Source organism: Megascapheus bottae, chromosome 16 (assembly GCF_031878675.1).
Source record: "Megascapheus bottae isolate mThoBot1 chromosome 16, mThoBot2.hap1, whole genome shotgun sequence".
NCBI lineage: Eukaryota > Metazoa > Chordata > Mammalia > Rodentia > Geomyidae > Megascapheus > Megascapheus bottae.
In genome coordinates, this window is record NC_143524.1 from 40,697,586 (window position 1) to 40,723,150 (window position 25,565).

At 39.1% G+C, this 25,565-nt stretch overlaps 3 protein-coding genes across 5 annotated transcripts in view; 2 read left to right on the forward strand and 1 right to left on the reverse strand.

Annotated features, from left to right (window-relative positions):
- LOC150053280 (uncharacterized) overlaps positions 1-25,565 on the reverse strand; it is a 187,980-nt gene that overhangs the window by 14,141 nt on the left and 148,274 nt on the right. The gene's annotated exons all lie outside the window — the stretch shown is intronic.
- On the forward strand, positions 3,916-4,866 carry LOC150053282 (olfactory receptor 2AG1-like). Its single transcript, XM_090348595.1, has one exon. The coding sequence runs from the start codon at positions 3,916-3,918 to the stop codon at positions 4,864-4,866; it is 951 nt and encodes a 316-aa protein (XP_090204721.1).
- LOC150053283 (olfactory receptor 2AG1-like) lies at positions 20,554-21,504 on the forward strand. Its single transcript, XM_090348596.1, has one exon. It carries the CDS (start codon positions 20,554-20,556, stop codon positions 21,502-21,504), a length of 951 nt encoding a protein of 316 aa, XP_090204722.1.

Consider the following 25,565-nt stretch of genomic DNA (forward strand, 5'->3'; position numbering starts at 1 on the left):
TAAATAGTCTCAAGTCCTTTTCTGCCCAGGTTACCTTTGAATCCTGATCCTCAGATTCAGCCTCCTGAGTAGTAGGGATTACAGGTGTGAGGCACCCTGCCTGGCCCTTTTTCTGGTTTTAAAGTTTTCATTATAAAGGTCCTTTACATTCTTAGTTTATTCCTAAGTATTTTCTTTAAGGCTATCGCAAAAGTAGTTGCTGTCCTGATTTCTGATTCGCTCTTCTCATTGTTGGCATACAGGAAAGCAGTTGATTTTTGAGGGTTAGTTTTATACCCTGCTTCTTTGTCAAAGTTTTGAATCAGCTCAAGCAACTTAGGAGTGGAGTCTATGGGGTTCTTTAAATACAGATTCATGTCATCTGCTAAGAAGGCAAGTTTCACTTCCTCTTTCCCTTTTTGGATCCCCTTTATGCTAGCTTCTTGACTTATTGCTCTGGCTAGGAATTCTAATAATATATTAAAGAGGAATAGAGAGTGGGCATCCTTGTCTCATTCCTGATTTTAGAGGAAACTGATTTAGCTTTTCACCATTAAGTATAATGTTAGCTGTAAGTTCTTCATACACAGCCTTTATTATACTAAGGAATGTTCCATGGAGTCTTAGTTTCTCCAGAGCTTTTAGCATAAAGGGGTGTTGGATTTTGTCAAATGCCTTTGAATCAAATCTCATTTCTTTGGCCAGGGCCATCCTTAGCTGAATCAGACGGGATAGAACCATTCATCAAGTCAGGACTAATTCCATAGTGATGTTTGCTAAAATGGTAGCCAGGAGCTGCAGCCCGTGGAGACTCATTAAAATCCATCTTCAGAAGAAACATTTTCTTGGGAGCCCAAGTTACCAAGGAGGAGGAGACAGTGAAAAATCCCTCAGGACAAGGCCAGACTCCCTATTGCCTCTGACACAGTAAGGATAAACAATGGAATGTTTCCTTTGAATATCCCTGACAATTCTCCTTTCCAAAAATCCTTCCAGTCCCCTCTTTCATTAGACTCCAGCTGGAAGGTATATGAAAGTCTGAGTACAAGGAATCATCTTTATCTATAAACAGTGCAGAGCTGGGAACAGAGACTATATGAGGATCTTCTGAGGGAATCAACTCCTGGCTTCCCCAGCCATCTGCCTGGACTCTCAGATGACTGTCTACATCCATCCCTGTCTTCAGACAGGACTGGCCATGGTGGGGACAGCAGGGAACCTTTAACCCGATCTTACCAGCAGCCATGCATGCCCACACACACCCCCTCAGAAGATACCCCCTGTCTTTCCTCAGCATCTTTAGACTCTTCAGAAATGACTTCACCTCACAAATGACTCCCAGGACACGGGGTGTGATCTGAAGCCTGTCTCTTTCCCCTTTAGAGGTAAGAGTTATGTCTCTGTCTCTAGAAAGTGTGTGGAAGCGGGCATCTTGGGTAACAAGACCAAGAATTAGTGTCTTGATCTGTGACTGTCTTGGTCCTCAGACTTTACCATGCACTAGCTATATCTGTACTCCAGGTGCTTGATTATAGACACATGCATCTGTATTGGTGCTGGTATCTACATACCTCATACAGGAGGCATTTACTTCAATATTCAGTACTATTGGCTAGACCTAAGTTTCTAAAGTTTCTGATGATGGTTTTTGGGTAAAATTCTCATTCCATATTGGGTTCCCATGGCTCATGCCCATAAATCCTGCCTTCACAGAAGGCAGACATCTTAAAAACATGGTTTAAAGCAGCCTACACCTTAAAAGCCCGTAAGATTTGATTAGACAGTGAAAAAGTGGGCTGGGAGTATGACAAAACAGGTAGAACACCAGCATGCACAAATGAGACAAGGAGATACCAGGGCTCCAAGTTCAATCTTCATGGTTTCTTTCTTTCTTTCTTTTTTTTGTCTCAATACTGCATTTTCCAAGACTCTAGTTGTCTGATAAGAACTCCTTGAATCTACCTCAAAAGAGGACCATCAGATAACCATATCAATATATTAGTTTGAGTTTCTCTCTCCCACATACTTTCTTGACAATAAATACGTCATAAAAGCCAATTAAAACAGGCATGGTGATGCCAGTAATCCTAAGCATTAAAGGGACACACAGAAGAAGATCTATATATTAAGTGTAGCCTGAGTCTACATTGTAAGAGTCTTTTTAACACAGTCCCAATACATAGGTAACATGGAAATCAATTAATCATTTAATATGCTGAAAAATAGCGAAGCAATACAAAAGAGATATACCCAATGTATACATTCTGGCCTCTCTCAGCTGATAGAAGCAGCAGATAAGGTTTGCATATATGTGAATACAAATGTGTATACACATATAAAAGAAATAAAACTTAGTGAATAGTTTTCTCTTCTAGTATCTCTTAGGTCTTCTATACATCTAGAAATACATATACAAAGAGTAGGCTTAGCTGGACATGATGGTTCACACCTGTAATCCTTGCTACTCAGGAGGCTAAAATCTGAGGATCATGGTTCAAAGCCAGCCTGGGCAATAAAGTCCATGAGACTCTTATTTTTAATTAACCACTAGAAAACAGGAAGTGGTCCTATTGCTCAAGGGGTAGGACAGTATCCTAGAGCTGAAGAGCTCAGGGACAGTGCCCAGGCCCAGAGTTTAAGCCCCAGGACTGACAAAACAACAAAAACAAACAAACAAACAAAACGGGGCCTGGAGTTTGGCCTAGTGGTAGAATGCTTGCCTAGCATGCACGAAGACCCAGGTTTGATTCCTTGGTACCACATACATAGATGAGTCACAAGTGGTAGAGCTCTAGCCTTGAGAAAGTCCAAAACAGTGCTCAGGCCCTGAGCCCAAGCCCAGGACTGGCAAAAAAACAAAAAGCAACAACAACAAAAAGAGCAACTTAGTGGCTGCTTTCACACACACACACACACACACACACACACACACACACACACACACACACCCTGCATGCCCTATATTGTTCCAATTCAAACTCTTCCACCAGTGTTATTGCTTACATTCAGTATACTGAAACCAGCATCTTACCATGCATTCCTAAGATTTGTGAGGGGAAAGTGTATACTTTATGCTCAGAGTGTTTCCGTGAGTCTTAGGTAGTCGGATGGCTTTTACCATTCCTACAATGTTCGATCATGAATCTGACATCTTAAATACATACCCTTTATTACTAGAAATTGCTACCAAGCCTCCACAGATCCCTTTCCATCCACTAAGTAAATATTTTACCACTATCTTGGAAATTAAATAATTTTGTACTGTTTCTACCAAGTTATTACTTAAAATTATCTCACCCATCCATTTATATTAGGCCAGAAACTATTTCCATCAGCAGATCAAGAGTTCACCTATCAAGGAGAGAAGTATATTTGAAGACTACGAGAGATCAACTAAATAAGGCCTAGTGATTCCTGTGTGTATGAAGCTAACAAAAACTTAGAAAGCAGAAAATAAAGCAGACATCAGGTCAAGGAGGAAAATGGCAAAGAGTCTTGCATGAAACCCACGTTTAAAATGAGCGATATAAAAAAAAATTTAAAAAATGAGCAATATTCCCAAATAGATAGTAAACATGGAAACCCCTAGGTTTATTATAACAATTCCATAGTTATTGCAAGATTACAGATTGAGGGATGTTTTCTTTCTCTTTTAAGTCATATGCCTGAGTGTATTCAATTTGATTGTTTTATATAAATATATATATATATGTATATATATATATATATGCAATACACTTCTGGTTAGCAATAATCCACATGTCTGATATCCATTTAAATGAAAGATCATTATAATTCACTGGAAATATTGAAACATATCAGAAAGCATACAGGAAAATAAGGGGTGAATAGATCTTCCATGGGATTTCCCTGGTTGGCCTGAGTCCACTCAAATTTTGACTGAAATCACTTAGTAAGTTTTCCACTAGACACAGAATGGAGGTCTGGAACTCAACCTTGGGAAGCAGCTTCATCTTGGTGGGCATTCTCAATGACAGTGGGTTTCCTGAACTGCTCTGTGCCGCTATGACAATCCTATACACGCTGTCCCTGACCAGCAATGGGCTGCTGCTCCTGCTCATCACCATGGACTCCAGGCTCCACGTGCCCATGTACCTCCTGCTCAGGCAGCTCTCTCTCCTTGACCTTCTCCTCACATCAGTTATAGCCCCAAAGGCCATCATGGACTTTCTGTGTGGAGATAACTCCATCTCCTTTGCTGGCTGTGCAGTTCAGATGTTCCTCGAACTGATGCTGGGCAGTGCTGAGGATATTCTTGTGGCATATATGGCCTATGACAGGTATGTGGCCATCTGTCATCCTCTCAACTATACAACTTTCATGAGTCCAAAAGTTCTTTGGTTCATGGTGATGACAACATGGATTGTGTCATCGCTGAGCGGCCTCGTATACACCAGTTACACTATGCACTATCCCTTCTGCAAATCCCGGATGGTGAAGCATCTGTTCTGTGAGATCCCCCCTCTGCTGAAGTTGGCCTGTGCAGACACCTCTAGATATGAGCTCATGGTTTACTTGATGGGTGTGATGTTTCTAATTCCTCCACTTGTGGCCATTCTCATCTCCTACACACTGATTCTCTTCACAGTGCTCCACATGCCCTCCAAAGAGGGGAGGAAGAAAGCCCTTGTCACCTGCTCTTCCCACCTGACTGTGGTTGGAATGTATTATGGCCCTGCCACATTTGTATATGTCCTTCCCATTTCCTTCCATAGTCCCAAACAAGACAATATCTTCTCCTTTTTCTATACAATTGTTACCCCAGCCTTGAACCCTCTCATCTACAGCCTCAGAAATAAGGAGGTCATGGGTGCTTTGAAGAAGGTCCTTGGAAAATATATCCTGCCCTCACACTCCAGCACTTAAGAGTTTCCCAGTTACTATTTATTACTCCATCAAATTGTCACACACACCACTTGTATAATAATAGACACTGTTAACATACACTTTTCAAATTATCTTTTTTATTTACTTTTTTCTGTGTGTGGGTGATGGGGCTTGAACTCGGCAATATAAACTTTGAGGATCTACATTTCTTTTTTCATATATTTTTTATTGTAATTAATAGAAGGGTTACATTATATCTGCCAGATAGAAGGTGCATTAATTCACATACATTGATACCCTTTCTCATGTCTTGGTCTCCATTTCCCTCCCCCCCACCTCCACCCCTCATCTTGTTTTCCCCCCTTCAGTATCCAATTTCAAATAAACAAATAAAAATATATCCAATATATCAGAAAACAAAGTGAGATACTGTAACAATATGAGATAACCAAGGGACAGCAAAAGAGATGAGAGATAACATAGTACTTTAAGGACAACAATCACTCATTATATGGCTTTTGTTTCTGTATCCTAGAGATCCTTTCATTTAGTGTCCTACTATATGGCCTTATGTATCTAGGTTTTGCTGTATTGCAAATCTTGCTAGGAGAGCCCAAGGTTTCTACTGATTATAACAAATAAGGGAAACCATTGAGCCTAAGTTCCTTTGAGTTTGGCTTACTTCACTTAATAAGATTTTTTCTAAGTCTTTCCATTTCCTAACAAATGGAGTGATGTCATTCTTTCTGACAGCAGCATAGAATTCCATTGTGTACAAATACCACATCTTGTTGATCCACTTATCAACTGAGGGACATCTGGGTTGGTTCCATATCTTTGCTATAGTAAATAGTGCTGCAATGAACATTGTTGTGCTAGTGGATTTAGTATGTCCTTGTTTCTGGATGATTGGGTAAATGCCTACTAGGGGAATTGCTGGTTCCTAGGGGAGCTCTATGTTTAGTCTTTTGAGGAACTGCCATACTGCTTTCCATAGTGGTTGAACCAGTTTGCACTCCTACCAACAGTGTAGTAATGATCCCTCCTGGCCACATCCCCTCCAGCATCTGTTGTTATTAGTTTTCTTGAACCTGTCCATTCTAACTGGAGTGAGGTGGAATCTTAGAGTTGCTTTGATTTACATTTCTTTTATGACCAGAGATGTCAAGCATTTCTTCATGTGTCTATAGGCCATTTTTGTTTCTTCTTCAGAGAAGACTCTCTTTAAATCTTTGGCCCATCTTCTACTGGGATGGTTCTTACTTTGGAGATTAGTTTTGGAATGATTCAATTTTTTGAGCTGTTGATATACTTTAGATATGAGGCCTTTGTCCATTGTATGGTTAGTGAAGATCTTCTCCCACTCTGTAGGCTTCCTAATTAATTTACTAGCTATGTCCTTTGCCATACAAAAGCTCTGAAGTTTAATGCAGTCCCACTTATCCAGCCTTTCTCTGATTTGTCATGATTCTTGGTCCTTATTAAGAAAGTTTCGACCTGTGCCAAGGAGGCCTAGTGTATCTCCTATTCCTTCTTGTAAAGTTTTCAGTGTGTCGGCTTTACCTCCAGGTCTTTGATCCATTTGGAGTTACTTCTAGTACGGGGTGACAAAGAAGGATCCAACTTTAGTTTTCTGCAGGTGCTTAACCAGTTCTGCCAGCACAACTTGTTGAAGAGGCTATCTTTCTTCCATTTTATTTTTTTTTTGGCTCCCTTGTCAAAGATTAGGTGGCCATAGGTCTGTGGTTTACTATCTATGTCCTCATTTCTATTCCATTGGTCTTCAGGCCTGTTCTTGTGCCAGTACCAAGCTGTTTTGATAATTATAGCTCTGTAATAGAGTCTAAAGTTTGGGATTGAAATTCCTCCTGTGCTGTTCTTTCTACCAAGGAGTGTTTTTGCTATACGGGGTCTTTTATTATTCCATATTAAATTTTGGATTGCCTCTTCTTTTTCTTTAAAGAATGACATTGGGATATTGATGGGTATTGCATTGAATTTGTAAATAGCCCTTGGCAAGACTGTCATTTTCACTATGTTGATTCTTCCAATCCAGGAGGTTGGGAGGTTTTCCATTTCCTCAGTTCTGCTTTAATTTCTTTTTTCAGGGTTTGAAAGTTTTCATCAAAAAGGTCCTTTACATTCTTAGTTAAGCTAATTCCTAGGTATTTTATTTTCTTTGAGGCTATTGCAACAGGAGTTGCTTTCCTGATTGTTGCCTCATTCCTCTCACTGTTGGCACAGAGGAAGGCAATTGGTTTTTGAGGGTTAATTTTATACCCTGCTGCCCTTCCAAAGTTTTGAATCAGCTCAAGGAGCTTGGGAGTGGAGTCTATAGGATTCTTTAAATACAGAATCATGTCATCTGCAAAGAGGGAAAGTTTTACTTCCTCTTTCCCTATTTGGATCCACTTTGTGCTTGCTTCTTGCCTTATTGCACTGGCTAGGAATTCTAATACTATGTGAAAGAGGAGTAGAGAGAGTGGGCATCTTTGTCTCATTCCTGATTTTAGAGGGAATGGCTTTAGCTTTTCACCATTAAGTATAATACTAGCTGTGGGTTTGTCATACACAGCCTGTATTATATTGAGGAATGTTCCATGGAATCCTAGTTTCTCCAGAGCTTTTAACATAAAGGGGTGTTGGATCTTGTCAAATGCATTTTCTGCATCTATTGAGACAATCATGTGATTTTTGTCCTTGCTCCTGTTGATGTGTTGAATTATATTAATTAATTTGTGTATGTTGAACCAGCTTTGCGTTCCTGTGATGAATCCTGTTTGATCATAGTGTATAATTTTTTTTGATGAGTTGTTGTAGACGGCTGGCCAGTATTTTGTTGAGAAGTTTTGCATCGGTGTTCATCAAAGAAATAGGTCTATAGTTCTCTTTCTTTGATGAATCTCTGTCTGGTTTGGGGATGAGGGTTATAGTGGCTTCATAGAATGAGTTTGGTAAAGAGCCTTCATTTTCAATTTCATTGAAGAGCTTGAGGAGTATTGGTGTGAGCTCTGCTTTGAAGACCTTATAGAATTCAGCTGTGAATCCATCTGACCCTGGGCTTTTCTTAGGCTTTTCTATTTCAGTGCTTGAAATAGGCCTGTTTAGTTGGGTAAGTTCTTCTTGGTTCAGTGTGGGTATGTTAATATTGGCTAGGAATTCATCCATTTCTTCTAGATTCTTAAATTTATTGACATAAAGATTTGAGAAGTATTCCCTCATGATACTCTGGCTCTTGGTCATTTCTGTCATATTATTACCATTTTTATCTGTGATTTTGTTTATTTCGCTATGCTCCCTTCTTTTTTTGGTAAGATTTGCTAAAGGTCTGTCAATTTTCTTAATTTTTTCAAAGAATCAACTCCTTGTTTTGTTGATTCTTTGTATAGTTTTATTGGTCTCCAATTCATTTAATTCTGTTTTGATTTTAATAATTTGCTTTCTTCTACTGGGATTAGGGTTGGTTTGTTGCTCTTTTTCCAGGAGCTTAAGGTGACATATTAAATTGTTGGTTTGCAATTTTTCTAATTTGTTATTGTAGGCACTCAGAGCTATAAATTTTCCTCTGAGTACTGCCTTTGCCATGTCCCAAAGGAGCTGGTATTTTGTGTGCTCCTTTTTGTTAAATTTCATAAACTGTTGGATTTCTTTTCTGATCTCTTCGATCACCCATTGGTGATTCAACAATGTGTTGTTCAATCTCCATGAGGTACAGGGTTTTCGTTGGTAGAGATGGGTGTTCAGTTCTAATTTGATGCCCTTGTGGTCTGAGAGAGTGCATGGAATAATTTCTGTGTTTCTGAATCTGCCAAGGTTTGTTTTATGCCCTAAAATTTGGTCTATTTTGGAAAATGTTCCATGTGCTGCTGAAAAAGGCGTATATTGTGTTGTTGCTGGGTGGCATAATCTGCAGATGTCTTTTAGATCTAGTTGGTCTATACAGTTGTTCAATTCTAAGGTTTCTCTGTTGAGTTTATGCCTGGTTGATCTGTCCATCGGTGAGAGTGGTGTGTTAAAGTCACCAACAATCACTGTGTTTCGATCTATGTATGGTTTCAGTGAAAGTAAAGTTTGCTTGATGAAGTTTGGTGCTCCGGCATTAGGTGTGTAGATATTTAGGATGGTTATGTCCTTCTGGGGGAAAGATCCCTTTAGTAGTATGTATTAACCTTCTTTGTCTTTTCTCACTAATTTTAGTTTGGAGTCTATTTTATCTGATATGAAGATGGCAACTCCAGCCTGTTTATGGGGCCCGTTAGCTTGATAAAGTTTATTCCAACTTCTCACTTTCAAAAAAATGTTTGTTTTTTTGGGTAAGATGTGTCTTTTGAAGACAGCATAATGATGGATCTTGCTTTTTGATCCAACTAAGTAGTCTATGTCATTTAATTGGAGAGTTAAGTCCATTGATATTGAGAGTCATGATTGAGAAATATTGATTATTTCCTGCCATTTTTACGTGCTTTCATTAGGGCCTGTGTCTTGATAGTTCTTGTGGTACTTAGATGTTATGAGTTTTAGGTGCCATTTCTTTCTGTGTATTACATTTGTGTTGGTTTTCTATGTGTAGAACATCTTTAAGAATTTTCTGTAATGTTGGTTTGGTTGCTACATAATGTTGCATCTTTTCCCTGGAATGGAATGTATTTATTGTTCCCTCAATTATGAATGAGAGCCTAGCTGGGTACAGTATTCTTGGTTGGTAGTTATTTGACTTCAGGGCATGACATATATCCTTCTAATCTCTTCTTGCTTGCATGGTCTCTACTGAGAAATCTGGGGTTATTCTGATTGGTTTGCCTTTATAGGTGATTGTTCTCTTCTCCCTGGCTGCCTTTAGGATCCTATCTTTGGTCTCTATTGATCCAGTTCAGATTATAATGTAGCAGTGGGATGTTCTTTTCTGGCCAGGTCTGTTTGGGGTTCTAAAAGCTTCTTGTACCTGGATGGGCCTGCCCTTCTGGATATTTGGAAAGTTCTCTGAGATGATTCCCTGAAGTATATTTCCAATACCATTGACCAGACCCTCCTCATTACCAATTAGCCTTAAATTAGGCTTCTTAATTGTATCTTGGACCTCCTGAAGCACTCTCTCATATTTCCTAGATTTGGATTGACTCATTTTCTGTTCTTTCTCTATAACAACTAAATTATCTTCAATCCCGGAAATTCTCTCTTCTGCATTGTCTAACCTGCTATCAAAGCTTTCTACTTTATTCTTCATCTCCCTTGCTTCTAATTGCTCATTTTTGATGTCTTGCATCTCTTGTTTTAGATCATGTGTGGATTTCTTTAGCTCCTTGATTTCCATTTGAGTGGTTAGCTCAGCAGCTTTATTCTCTTTGGACATTTGTTGGAGTTCAGTTACCTTTTTGTTTGTGGATTCTATGAATTCATCCATTTTTCTTTGAAAAACCGTTATTATGGCCTCCATTATGGCTTCCCCTTTTTTACATATCACCTTGTTTAGGGTTTCCTCTTGATTAGCTATGTCTTATCTCTTTCTTTATGTTTTCACACTTTTCATTAATGATATTTATCAATTGCATCTGTATAGCACTTGGAAGAATCTCCTCTAGATTTGCCACTGACTGCTCCATTGCCTGTTTATGTTGGGTAGGAGGTGCTATTCCTTGATTTGACATTTTTCCTGAGTTTCTTGTTCTGCCCATTTGAAAATGGGGCAAGATTAATACTAAACAAGATTATAATTTTTCAGATATAACCAACCTAGACCTTTTTAGCTGGCTGACAATAGATGTTCGCTCTTTTAGATTGGTAATATCTCTCTCTCTCTTTCTTTTTGTGCACTTATATACAAATCTATACAACCACAGATTACCGATTTATGACCAAAACAATAAGCCCCTCAATCCGGTCTCTATTCTATTTAAGTCCCTCTGTACCTAGAGTATAATTCAACACCTAGATACACAGCATTGCTCAACAACCATCAAATGTAGATCCTTGCATTATAATAGTTGAAGGATGAACAGAGGACCAGAGATAGAAAAATAATATGAAAGACGACAAGACGAAAAGAATACTGCAGGAGTGCAAGATTATTATAGTAATGAAGAAAAGGTATTGTGTAAGGATAACTGACCTAAGGTGATAGACAGGTAGAATATTTGGGTAGGAAGTTTAGATGAACTTAGATAAAACTTATGAAAACAAGAAGTGTAATAAGAAGAATATATAGAGAAAAGAGGGAGGTAGATATAGGACATTTCAGTGATATAAATTTTAAAAAGAAAAGAGAAACAAAACAACAGCAAAATAAAAGAAAACAGAACACACACACAAACAAAAAACAAAAAACAAACCAAAAACAGAAGAAAAAAAAAAAAAGAAAAGGTGGGGAGATCCCTCACTACTGTGAGTTCTTACCCAAGGGATAGTAGGGTTGAGAACCAGGAGTTTAAAAAGCAGGTTACTGTATCAATATGGATATCATTTTTATTCAAACTGTACCCAGAGCTGTCACTGTGTTTCTAGGAATGACCACAGTGACAGAAGGAATGCGGGAAAAGAGAGGAGAAAAAAAAAGGAATGAATCATAACATTAGAAAAAAGGTATAGGTAAAATGGCAAAGAGAAAATAAGAACACCTAAAATGCAAATTAAAAGGGGTTAAAGAAGAAAAAAAAAAAGAAAAAGGGTATTCTTTAGTTTTTTTTTTTTTTTTGGAGGGGGGCAGGATAGGAAGCTTGTGTCTCCACTAAATTCGGGATCCAAACACTTCACAAAGTCTTTTTCTCTTGTGATTTGGCTTTGCGGTTTTTCGGATCAGATTGCTTGATTGGTAAAACAAAGCTGAAAGATCCATGGGCGGCTTTGTTTACCAGGTCTGTGGCCGAGCTAAGGGATCTCTGGGAAATCCTTTGCCAGTAAGAATGATGGCTTTGTGAGCATCACCTCTCAGTTTCCAATTGCTTTGGCCAGGTCTTTGCCAGCAGTCAAGATGGCGCTGCTCTCAGCTTGTGAGGAAGGGGGCTCCCTCCCAATGCCGTTCCACAAGCAGAAGTGGATAGTTCTCCTCGGAGGTACTCACAAATTGCTGGATTCTCCGGTTCTGTGAAGCTGGCAGGTCCATGCACGGCTGGGTGTCGGCTCTGGGCTTGCACAGGCTCCGTGTGGCTCCATCTGCAGCCGGCGGGTCTGCGCCACCGTGAAGCGCTGTCTGCTCTGTGGCTGGCAAGGCTCCACGCTGTCTTCTGGTGCCGATATTCTGCCTTTTTCCTCTCTGATTGAGATCTCTGTGGTGCTAAAGCTTACGTAGGATCAATTTTTGGTAAAGAACTGTCCCCTACGCTGCCAGAACTTGAATCTTGGTGGGAGCTCAGTACATCTCACACTGGACCGCTGCCATCTTCCGCCGATCTCCAAGGATTTACGTTTCTTATTTAGTATTATGTGGTAGATGTCTCACATTAGAATAGGAAATAGATCTCTATATTACATCACTTTATTGCTTATAGGACTGCTGACTCTGGTTTAATAAGATTAAGTATCTGATTCCACATGAATTAAGTATGTGTGCTACACTGTATTCTACTTGAATTCTATAGTTCAGCAAAGGACCCAAGAGTCTTCACTATTGTTCAATATGCCACAGCAAAATGTAAAGGTACCCCTTCACAATAAGTACCCCTAGGTGAGAAGCACTTGTTCTGCATGACCATGTGGAAACCATAAAAGTGTATCCCCATTAAAAATGGAAGGACACATCTAAATATATGTACGTTATCTCATGGTGAGGGGATTTCACATGTATTGTCTATATCTAGTCTAGTCAGTGGATTCATTTGTAGAAAGAACCTTTGTTCCTTATGCTACATATAAGCCTAAAATTATATATGAATATATAAATGGTATATTATATTATGTCTTCATCCATATTTAATGTAAACTATTTAACTCAGATTAAATGTGTTCATCTGAAATATTTTTATTAATGACCTTCTATATTATTTATTGTTTTGTGATAATACAAGGTTTTGAACATAGGGTTTGCTACTTTAAATTTGTCTTGTAGTCCAATGCTAGAGTTGTACCACTTGAGCCATCCCTCCACTTCCTCTCATTGCATTACAGTACAAGTGTTCAGAATCCTTTCAATCTTCTTGTAAATGTACTGTCTATTACTTCTATCTAGAGTCACTCTACTATGGAACAGGACATTAGACCTTCTTGTTTCTATCTAACCCATCTCAATTCCCTCGATCAAGAGCTCTCTGTTTTTCCTCTAATTTACTGAGGCTCTGCAAACCACGATTGTATTTTCAGCTTCAATAGCATTAGTTGAATAAATATTCTTTTAATGTTATGTCTGAAGTAGTTGTGGTTCTAACTCACTTGGGGGAAAATTAAAAGACACCAGGAAAACACTAACCAAATATCCACAGAGAACAAGACTCAGAACAGCACAGTATATTTAAATACCAAATAAATTTAATAAATTTAAATTTTTTGTCAGTTATGGGGCTTGAATTCTGCACCTGGGTGTTGTCCCTGAGCTCTTCAACTTAAGGCAAGCACTCTACCACTTATACCACAGTGCCACTTCCAATTATCTGGTGGTTAATTTAAGAGAAGAGTCTCATGGACTTTCATGCCTAGGCTGGCTTTGAACCAGGTCCTCAGATTTCAGCCTCCTCAGTAGCTAAGATTACAGACATGAGCCACTGGCACCAGGCCACTTTTGTTGTTTTCTTCTCTTTTCAAATTTATATTTGTGTATAAATGACACATAAAATGTACATTATATGTGTATCATGTTATATTTTGGTACATGTGTGGATTTTGAAGTATTTTAAAGTTCTTTTTTTTTGGACTGACTACACAGCTTAATTTATTATTCCTGCATTTATTAATGAGGATCCTTGTCACTGCTTGAGAAATCAATCGTTAATGACAATAAGAACTAAATCACCAGTCTATGCTGTTAAGGTTAGAGTTCTTGTCTAATGAGACAAACCTAGAATGAACGCTGGTGGTCCAAGCTACTTAGGAGGCTGAAACCTGGGAGACTGAGGTTTGAAGCCAGACAAGTAAAAAAGCCTGGGAGACTACATCTCCAATTAACTAGCAAAAACCCAGGCTCCAGTGGTAGAGCACCAGCCTTGGGCAAGAAAACCAAGCAGGAATCCCACTGCTGGCACATTCACACAAAAAATTTAATGCTGGGAAAATAACCCTTGGACCAAGTGAATACCCACGATTCTTTACCATACTACCTGTCTTCCAAGAAAACTTAACACACCCTCACCCTTGGCAATTACGCGTTCATTTCCTCTTATGTTCCATCTGTCTAACAGGTAGAAATGTTTACTAGTGCCTCAAAAGTATTTGTATATGAATCTCAAAATGGTTACCCTCGAAACTACAAATACACTACTATTCCAGTCCCTTGAATGGAGTCTGGCATAAAGCAGACCAACGTATTTCAAATGGAACCACTTTGCATTGCTTTGAAAGGTGCCAATGCAACTCTGGCTTATCTTGCTCCGTGTCTATAAACGTGAAAAGTGTTTGTCGGTCATGGTCACATCTGGTGTATGTGTCCTGCAAGACAGGTACTACGGAGCTGTCGCTGGTGCCGGAGTTGGTAATATTGTAGCGGCCCTCGGGAGTAAGTAACAGACACTTGACACTTGCGTCTCAACACTACTTAATCGGAGCTCCGCTTCATAAAAAGGAAGTCATCACTACCATCTGGGAATCGCGGTCTCTCGGGAAGTGTGCATCCATGCCAAACATCACGAGCTCTCCTAATAATGCCGAACCGAGTCGCCAGTGCCCTGGGCCACGGTTCCAAACGCGCAACAGGTGTGTACTGGAATTCCTCCAGGCCCTGATCGAGTTCCAATTCAGGTCAGCCTCCGACTGGAGCGCCTACTCGCCGACGGGCTCGCTCCCTGCGCCCCTCCGACTCTATTTTAAAGTTCTTATTGTTGTTATAAATGTGATGCACAGAAGGGTTACAGTTGCATAATTCAGGTAAAGTGTACATTTTTTTGACAAAGTCACCCTTTCCCTATTCTCTCTCAGATTTGCCAATGTGTGCATTTTATAATGCTTAAATAAAATCCCATATCAAGGAAGTACACAGTTGTAGGAACATAACAAGTTCAGGAAAACAAAAAGCAAATGGCGTTGTTCATTTGGCTTTAACAAAAAGAGTGAAACATAGGTGTTTATTTTATGTCCAGTGACACAAAACAATGATAATAATTACAGATACAACCCATGATTCCCTATTATGGAATCAAATTCTTATAATATTTTAAGCACTAGGAAATAATCCCACGTGAAATATAAAACACAAATATACATAAAGCTAATGACACTTGACATACAAAAAGGCTCAAGCTAGGCAAAGGGTAAACATGACAAAAATACCTGAAAACAATAACAGTAGCTTATTAGACAAATGTATCTCTGTCAATACGACCCTTTTCCAATTTTTGCAAATGTCTAAGTTCTAATAAGAAAATCTTTATGAAAATACTGTCATTGGTTCTCAGCCTAATTCAATAGAGGCCAGAAAATTTAGCAGCCCAAGAAGAAGTTGGTGATAATCTTTATCTGGCAAGGTGGAGACTAAGTGTGAAAGAGAACAGGAATCCTCCTGAAACACCTATAATTCCTGTTGGGGTCCTTCTCGGACGTCTACAAGGGGGCTAAAATGGCAAAGGAACCCAAGTATAATCCCGGGAACACAGGCTCCGGAGACCAGACTCTTGGTGCAGATCTAATTTTATTTTAGAAAACGCTCTAGCTAAATACAGATATAGCGGTGGCCACCATGTCAGCAAATAGGGGCGTCCCTGAATGCGACCATCAGCCAATGGTGTCCTGAGACCTGCCCCACTCACCAGGAGTATCCAGGGGCTCCTGCTCTAGGAGGGAGGGGCCAGGCACCCTCTGGCTCCGGACTGCTTGCATCACTGGGTGTGTACATCACTGAGTGTGTATTTGTTGAAGCACAGGTTGCAAGCTGCAAGAGCTCCTACACCACTAGCTAGGAGTCCCCACAAATTCCAGGTACTCAGGAAGCTGAGATCTGAGCTCAGCCCTCAATGCCATTCTGTGCAGGAAACTCTGAGACTTATCTCCAGTTAACCACCAAACAAACATTAGTATCACTGTGGCACTGTTGCTCAGGTAGTATAGCACCAGCTTTGAGCTAAAAAGCTGAGGATGAGTATCTAGGTCCTAAGTTCGAACACCAGTACCATCACACATACACACACACACACACACACACACACACACACACACACATACACATACACACACGTATGCAGACAGACAGACAGACAGACAGACAGACAGACAGACAGAAATTTATGGCCTAAAACATAGGCACTGAAGAGAAGATCTAAGAGCAATTCACACATCAATTCACACATCCAATTTACACATTGCTATACTACTCTATCAAAAACACTCTACACTGTAGTGGTTGTTGGAACATGATCATTAAATTTAAGTGAGACCATGACTACAAAGTAGAATTAGTTTACAAGCCAGCTGAGATCTTGGTAGCTAGAGGGTAGAGTGTATCTGAAACATGGGTTTCACCACCACTGTCCTCTAACCCCACCCCCACCCCACCCAAACATCATTATTCCTCTAGTTATAGGTGAGAGATTCAGTACTCAGTGTTCATTGAGTAGGAAAATATGGGATAGTATTGTCAAGTTTGGGAATGTGGAAGGAATGGGGCAACAAAGATGGATGTGGCAACTCCATAACCCGATTGTAGCCAGATGAGACAACAAGTTACAAGGGATTTCTTTCTCTCCTCATTTCAGGGAAATTTTGTTACACAGAAGAGACTTACAGTATACAATGGGTTGGGAGCAATGAGTGAGACCATGTGACCTGGATAGAAGCTAGGGAAGAAGCTGAGACATGACCTTCACAATATACTCACCATTAAAAGAGAACAACAGAAAAGACTCATCCTTTCTTTCTTTACTACAAAAATAATTCATAAATATGAACTGTTTGGGGCAGTAACATTTGGGAGTATATATATATATATTATAAGTGATATATAAGACTGTATCATTCATTTTTTAGAAAGTTAAGGGTAATAAGATAACAAAACGTCAGTAGGCTCGACTGGTGAGGAGAATGACTGAAGAGAGACTGGAGACTGAGAAGGGAAGAGCTGGCTGAGAGAAGAGGAAGGCATGAAATGAAGCAGTGACAGCTGAAAGCTAGAGCTATGCCATCATCTCAAGTCCTGTCCACACCCCTCCTCTGCTCACAGATGGATAGGCACCTGTGTGCACCCACAAGAGGGTAGATGGGAACAACAAAGAACTTGACATCCATACAGACATCCATTACATCAGTGTCACCTGTTAATTATAAGTCAGTGAAGGAAGACCTGAGGTTACCAAAAGCACACTGCTAAGCTCTGCAGCAGGAGACAAAGGGAGGGGAAAGGAGAATTGCAGCCCTGACATAGACGTGAGTCCCTCGATAACTTGGACAGAGGATAATGGACAAGAGTTTTGTCATCTGGTCAGTTAATTGACACCATTTGTTGAATAAAGGACTTAGGCAGCCAGAATATGTGGGACAAAACAAGTTCTCAGGACTCAGAGTCAACTTTAGTAGATGATGTGCAGAAATAGCAAGCAGGGGGTAAGCCCTGGAGAATTTGTTAAAATCCAGTTTCCAGGAGAAGAATTAACCTGGGAGTCGATGTCACCAGGGAAGATTAAGAGTGTGATAAGTCCCCCAGGGCAAGGCCAGAGTCCCAACTGCCCCAGAGAATAGACAGCGAGGAGAATCAGTGGTGGGTCTCCTTGGAGCAGCCCTGCCATTCTTCTTTCCCCAAATCCTGTAAAGCTCATCATGGATTTCACCTAGTAGAGTATATAAAAGTCTGCGTACAGGAACGCAAGAGCCAGGCATGCACATTGCACACCTGTGAAAGGACACTGGATAGGACATTATGAGCAGTCACATCCTGAGTTCTCCCCAGACAGCTGCCTGCATTCTCAGGTGATTGTCTACACTTATCCCTTTCTTTCCTCAGAGAAGACTGGCTATGGTGAGGTCGGGAGGCACCTTTGACCCTTGGCTCTAGTGGCAGCTATGCACAGCTACACCCACCCTCTTAGGAGGCATCCCTCCTGTTTCCTCAGCATCTTGAACCACTTGATGGCCCAAATGAATTCCAGTGACTTTGGGTGTGGTCTGGAGGCTTTAGCTTTCTTTGGAGGTAAGGACTCTCTCTTTTTTCTTTATAAATATATGAAAGTTCTGAATCTAGAGAAACAAGTGCAAAACTTCCTGTTGTGCTCCCAGACTGTCTAATTTCTCAGGCTTCATAGCTACCTGCTCACATCTGTATATGTCAAACTATCTGTAATTTTCAGTACCCTTGACCAGACCTAAGTTTTTAGAAATTCCTGATGCTGGCTTTATGGTAAATGTTTCAGTATTGATCAGGTTCCAGCAGCTCATGCCTATAATCCTAGATTTTTTAAAACTATTTGTATATGAAAAATCATGGTTCAAAGTCAACCTGGAAAAAAAGTTCATGAGACTATACTTCCAATTATCTAGCAAAATGAGGACTAGAGGCATGGCTGAACTGGTAGAATACCAGCCTCACTGAAAGAGTCCAGTAACACCAGGCCCCCAAGTTCAACACCGCAATACTTAGTTCAACAAAAAAATACATTCAGAATTTATACTTGCATTTTCCTCGACTCCAATAACTAATACGTACTTCCAAATGAGTAGTTCTTCAAAATGGCAATTACATTAGTCTCTGTCTCCTATTTATCATCTTAAGATTAAAAGTATACCCCCCCAAAGCCAATAAAATCCAGACCTGGTGGATACAATCTTATAATCCTAGCTCTGAGGAAGCTGAGAGAGGAAAATCCACACATGAAGTACAGATTGGGTCTGTATGTTGATATCTAAATTTTTGCCTCAACACAATAAATATAACAATGAGTGTCAATTAAATATATTATTAGTGAGGTACAACCAAAAGTACTAAGGAGAAAAACTGATAATGATGTACTGCCAAATTTTACTTATATTTTAATCACTATTTCCATGAAATATGTAATTCTCTTTTATTAACCTCAGCCTGAGGACAGCTTTCAATGTGTGGTTCACCCTCCTAAACTTTGCTACACTACTAGTAGTTTATCAAAAGGACTCTTCCTCTGTAAACAGAGGGTATATTCACTTCCTTTTCTCAGAAGATGGAAAGTGTTTCTGTGAACCATTTTTTTTGCTAGTCCCGGGCTTGAGTTCATGGCCTGGGCTCTGTCCGTAGGCTTTCTCAAGTCTAGAGCTCTACCAATTGAGCCACAGAATCAATTCCAGCTTATTTTTTTTCTAGGTATGTGGTACCAAGGAATCGAACCCTGGTATGCTAGGCAAGCACTATACCACTAGGCCAAACTCCCAGCCCAGAAAATGTTTCTAAAAGAATTAATGAATACATTTTTACTTTTCTTCCACAGTGACTCTTAGGCTTCTAAACAATCGGGAATGTATTCACAAAGGGCAGGCCAGTGAATACATTTATACCATATATTCCACATCCTTTCCAATTCAATTCTATATACAGAAGTATCATTTGCACTGAATGTCCTCATAACAACATCTGAGAATTGTGATGACAAAGAATGTGTTTCGTGCTCAAAGTATTAATGTGAATCTTAGCTAGTGGAATGTCTTTGCCTTTCTTACAGTGACCTTATTATCTACCTGATACCTTAAACGCATATATTTTACTAGCAGAACCTGCTAACATACCCCCAGAAATCCCATCCAGATTCTTGTCTTTGCTTCTTTTGAGTAAATATTTTACAACTATCTTGGAAATTTAGATAATTTTGGATGCTGTCTACAAATTATTACAAAATTTTATCTCACAGAACATTCAAATTAAAAGAAGTGAATTTCTTCCAGTTGCCCAACACTACAACCATCAAGAAGAGGAGGATATTTGAGGAATACAGAAGATATCAAGTGAACAAGACCCAGAGATCCCTGGGTGGAGGAAGCTCACATCTTTGAGACAAGAAAGTAAACAGACGTCAGGCCAAGGAAGAACATAACAAAAATTAATTTCACAACAACATAATAATTATAATCACAGAGAGCCTTTATGCATGAAAGTAGTACATTACTTTTTTCTACCATTTCCAAGTTATTATTTTAGTCATCAACTAAAGACTGTTTTCTTTTTTCTTTCTCTATGAAAATATTTGCCCAGGAAGATACTATTGGACTATTTATATAAATGGTAATTTTCATGTTTAGTAATGATCTACATGTTTGCAACTCATTTAAAAGAAAGATCATCATAATTCAGTATAAAACATTGAAAAAATCAGAAAGCACAGAGGGAATATAGGGAATTAACAGATATTCTACAGGATTTCTGCTGACTATTCAAGTTAGACTGAGTCTACTCAAATATTGACTAAAATTAATGTACATCATGTAAAAGAGTTAACTACATAACTTGCTTAGGAATGAGAGTGGGGAAATGGAGAGAACAGTGGAAAGGGTGATATTGAACAAGATTTGTTCCACTTATATCCTGATTTCTGGAACTTTAACCTCTTTGTACACCTACTTAATAATAAAACATAAAAATAAAAAATTAAAAGAAAAGGTTTCCAGTACACATCTGATTATAAGCAACTAAAGAGACCACACAGAATGGAGGTCTGGAACTCCACCTTGGGAAGCAGCTTCATCTTGGTGGGCATTCTCAATGACAGTGGGTTTCCTGAACTGCTCTGTGCCGCTATGACAATCCTATACACGCTGTCCCTGACCAGCAATGGGCTGCTGCTCCTGCTCATCACCATGGACTCCAGGCTCCATGTGCCCATGTACCTCCTGCTCAGGCAGCTCTCTCTCATTGACCTTCTCCTCACATCAGTTATAGCCCCAAAGGCCATCATGGACTTTCTGTGTGGAGATAACTCCATCTCCTTTGCTGGCTGTGCTCTTCAGATGTTCCTTGAACTGATTCTAGGAGCAGCAGAGGACCTGCTTCTACCTTTCATGGCCTATGACAGGTATGTGGCCATTTGTCATCCTCTCAACTATACAACCTTCATGAGTCCAAGAGTGCTTTGGTTCATGGTGGCCACATCTTGGACTTTAGCATCCCTGAGCGCCCTCGTATACACCAGTTACACTATGCACTACCCCTTCTGCAAATCCCGGATGGTGAAGCATCTGTTCTGCGAGATCCCCCCTCTGCTGAAGTTGGCCTGTGCAGACACCTCTAGATATGAGCTCATGTTCTATGTGGGTGGTGTGATGTTCCTGATTCCCCCACTTGTGGCCATTCTTGTCTCCTACACACTGATTCTCTTCACAGTGCTCCGCATGCCCTCCAAAGAGGGAAGGAAGAAAGCCCTTGTCACCTGCTCTTCTCACCTGACTGTGGTTGGGATGTATTATGGCCCTGCCACATTTATATATGTTCTGCCCATTTCCTTCCATAGTCCCAAACAGGACAACATCCTCTCTGTATTCTACACTATTGTCACCCCAGCCCTGAACCCCCTTATCTACAGCCTGAGAAATAAAGAGGTGATGAGAGCCTTGAGGAGAGTCTTTGGGAAACATATTCTGCCTTCTCACCCCAGGGATTAGGACCTGCCTCTTACTATTATTTCTCCTTGTCAAATTTCTATGCTACTCTCTTCTTTAATAATAGACTCCTTTTTGACTATTGCATAAACTTTTTAAATGATTAAGGAAAATGACTATACCTACACACACCAATGGACCTTTACTCATTTATCAAAAAGAATAAAAATATGTTGTTTGCAGGGAAATCAATGCACCTGGAACAAATTATATTAAATGGAGTGAATCGAAACACAAAGGACTCTGTTTTTTACTCTCATGTGGAAGCTATATCTAATTATAAACATGTATGAACATATACATGGTTATGTGTAGATATATACAAACATATCATGTGTAAAGTATGGTGTATAAGGTTTTTAGGGGTCCAATCCTTTTAAACATCTAATTTGTAGACTAACAAATGAATACCAGGAAGCTAAAGTATGTGCTATTCGGTAGTTGCAGTGAATTGGAGAGAAGACAGGGTGTTGTCATAATTTCAATGTATATATGTAGAAATGGAGTTATAATAACTTGAGGGAATTAATAAAGTTGAAAGAGGTGAGGAGAGCGGTGGAAGTGGTAATAGCAATCAAGGTGCATTATCCTCATAATTTGATATGTTGACTTGGAAATCCACTGTACAACTATTTAAGAAAACTAAAACATTTTTAACATTACCTCTTTATTTCTTGCTGTAGGTAGTATGAACGAAAACATTCAAAGTCTCTTGGCAAACATCACCAGGATTTTGAAATCCCTTATTTTTTCTGTTTGTTTTTTTTTTAATTAATTTTATGCTGGAGGGGATGTGGCCAGGAGGGATCACTACTACACTGTTGGTGGGAGTGAAAACTCGTTCATCCACTATGGAAAGCAGTATGGCAGTTCCTCAAAAGACTAAACACAGAGCTCCCCTATGACCCAGCAATTCCACTACTTGGCATTTACCCAATCATCCAGAAACAAGGACATACTAAATCCACTAGCACAACAATGTCCATTGCAGCACTATTTACCATAGTAAAGATATGGAACCAACCCAGATGTCCCTCAGTTGATGGTTGGATCAACAAGATGTGGTATTTGTACACAATGGAATTCTATGCTGCTGTCAGAAAGAACGACATCTCCCCATTTGTAAGGAAATGGAAAGACTTAGAAAAAATCATATTAAGTGAAGTAAACCAGACTCAAAGGAACATAGGCTCAATGGTTTCCCTCATTTGTCATAATCAGTAGAAACCTTGGGCTCTCCTAGCAGAGATTTACAATAAAACAAAACCTAGATAATTAAGGCCATATAGAATGATGCTAAATGAAAGGACCTCCAGGATATAGAAACAAAAGCCATATAATGAGCGATTATTTTCCTTAATGTTCTGTATTATCTCTCATCTCTTTTGCTGTCCCTTGGTTATCTCATATTGTTACAGTATTTCACCTTGTTATCTGATATATTGTATATATGCTTGATTGGTTATTTGAAATTGGATAGGGAAGGGGGGAAAACAACATGAGTGGCGGGGGTGGGGGGAGGGAAATGGGGACCATGACATGAGAAAGGGTATCAAGGTATGTGAAGTAATGTCCCTTCTATTTGGTGAATACAATGTATCCCTTCTATTAATTACAATAAAAATATATGAAAAATAATTAATTTTTAATTTTATTGTCAAGGTGATATACAGAGGGGTTATAGTTACATGGGTAAAGTAGTGAGCACATTTCTTTTCCATCATTGTTACCCCTTCTCTCATTTTCCTGTCACTATCTCCCTATCCCCCTCAAGTAGTAAAGTTCATTTCCAAAATATTATCTTTGAGTATCACTGTTGCATTGGTTCATACTTTGTCCTTTGCCTCACCATTTTATTGTTTGTCTTCCCTTCCCTAATTCAGATAAATGGATATACAATACACAGGGTACCAAAATCAAATACAGTATGAACCAGACATACAAAGGTTTTGAATGGATGTCTAACGTTTGCTCTGTTTATTACCAAGTGGAGAGTGGATTGTTTTCATTTCAGTTTCACATAGCAGGGAGAAATATTTATTCTTTGGTACTAAGTAAACACCAGTAGTATCCAGTCTTAAAGACTGCTCCCTTTCTATTAGAATATATATATATGTATATATATTTGAAGGACCACCAACCAAAGGTATCCTGGGCTTCTGTATTACTGAGAAAAAATTATTAGTGGGGATGAATAATAGAGTGGTGATTCATTTTCATTTTATGCTGAGGAGAAATTCATATTTTTTTGGTCAGTTGTGGGACCTGAACTCTGGGCCTGGGCATTGTCCCTGAGTTCTTCAGCTCAAGGCTACTGCCCTACCCTTTGAGCCACAGTGCCACTTCGGGTTTTTTCATTATTAATTGGAGATGAGTCTCACAGACTTTAGTGCCTGGCTGGCTTTGAACCGTGGTCCTCAGATCTCAGCCTCCAAGTAGCTAGTATTACAGGGGTGAGCCACCGTGCCTGGCCAAGAAATTCATATTGATGGCATAATGGCCTTGGTCAATAGAAAGAGCCAAAGAAATTCTATCTAGCCATTCTATTGAAAACTGTCAGAGTCCTTTTAAAATGTGTATGACCAAGATATAAAATAAAAGAAAGTAGAATTAAATGTACATAGAGAACAGAGGTACAATAGTGGGGAGAAAACATAACTATTCCTGTGGTTTAAATTTGTATTTAATGTAGTCTTCCAAGTGTGTTTTAATAAAAGATTCTGGGAAGAAGCTTATATTCCTCACGTGGAAATATATTTATGTCAAGGAAGAATGAGGACATACAATTTGCCATGAATATGTTTTATTTTACCTCATTACTAATGTCATCAGAACTAAAAACAAGCAGTGAGAATTTTGTGAGTGTAGAAGCCTCCACACTACTGTCTCATGTAGGAATCGTCCTCGACAACAGTGTTTGAGGAAAATACAGAAATTCTGTTCTTTAAGTTGTCTTCACTGATTCCACCTATAAAACTAACTTATAAGAGCTAAAGCTCATAAAACTTGATGAAATTTAAATGAAAATAATTGAGCACTAGTGGTTAATACCTGTGATGGTAGATACTTAGAAGGTTGAGATGTGAGGATGGAGGTTCAAAGTCAGCCCAGGTGGGAAAGCCTATGCCACTCATCTTCATTAAGCTTCTAAGAAAGATAGAAGAGGAGTTGTGGCACAAGTGGGAGAGCACTAGTCTTGAGCAAAACAAAGCTCAGGGATAGTATTCAGACGCTGAACTCAAGCTCCAAGATTGTCACAAAAAAAAAGAAAGAAAATTAGATAAAATTGAAATGTCTATAAAGAAACAAAAATTGCTTTAAAACTTTACCCTTTATATTTGTAACTTTGCTAAATTTTTATTTGAATGATAACGACTCATTATCCTGTTTGATATTTAGTGGCTCTTCTTTCCCCACTATGATGTGACTGTGTAGAGTACTGACATAGAGAGTCTGTATCCCTACATTTGAATCCCTGTTTATTCTTTGCCATCTGTGCATTCTTGCTCACTGTGTTCCATTTTATGTATCTGTTTTCTCATCTGTTACAAGTATTGATAAAAAGAAGCCTGTCTCATGACTTGTACCACAAGAAAACAAATGTCAAGCATTTCGACCAAGACTGGTGAATGGTGCTGCACATATATTGTCTTTTATATTTATGAAAAATCTTCAGAATTCTAATATGATTAGTTCTTTTTAGAAAGGACACAATGGTCACTAGAATAATTAGCTAGAAAGATAGAGAGACAGACAAAGTGTTCATTATGATATTTTGATGTATATGTAAATAATGGAACTGAGAATTAAAGCTTGTTGGTATGAAATTGAATTTGCATCCAATTGGTAAGAACAAATAAAGCTATGTTCAACATTTTCAAGTATGCAGAGTATTACCTTCGAAATTAATATCATAACCACGATACACAAAAGAACACATGTGCACAAAAATGGCTTTCCTGTAAATGAGACCCTCTTACATACCATTCCTTCACTTTTTAAATTGCTATCTGTTCTGAACAAGGTGACCAAACTCTCTTCAGTATGTAATTACTATTTGTGCA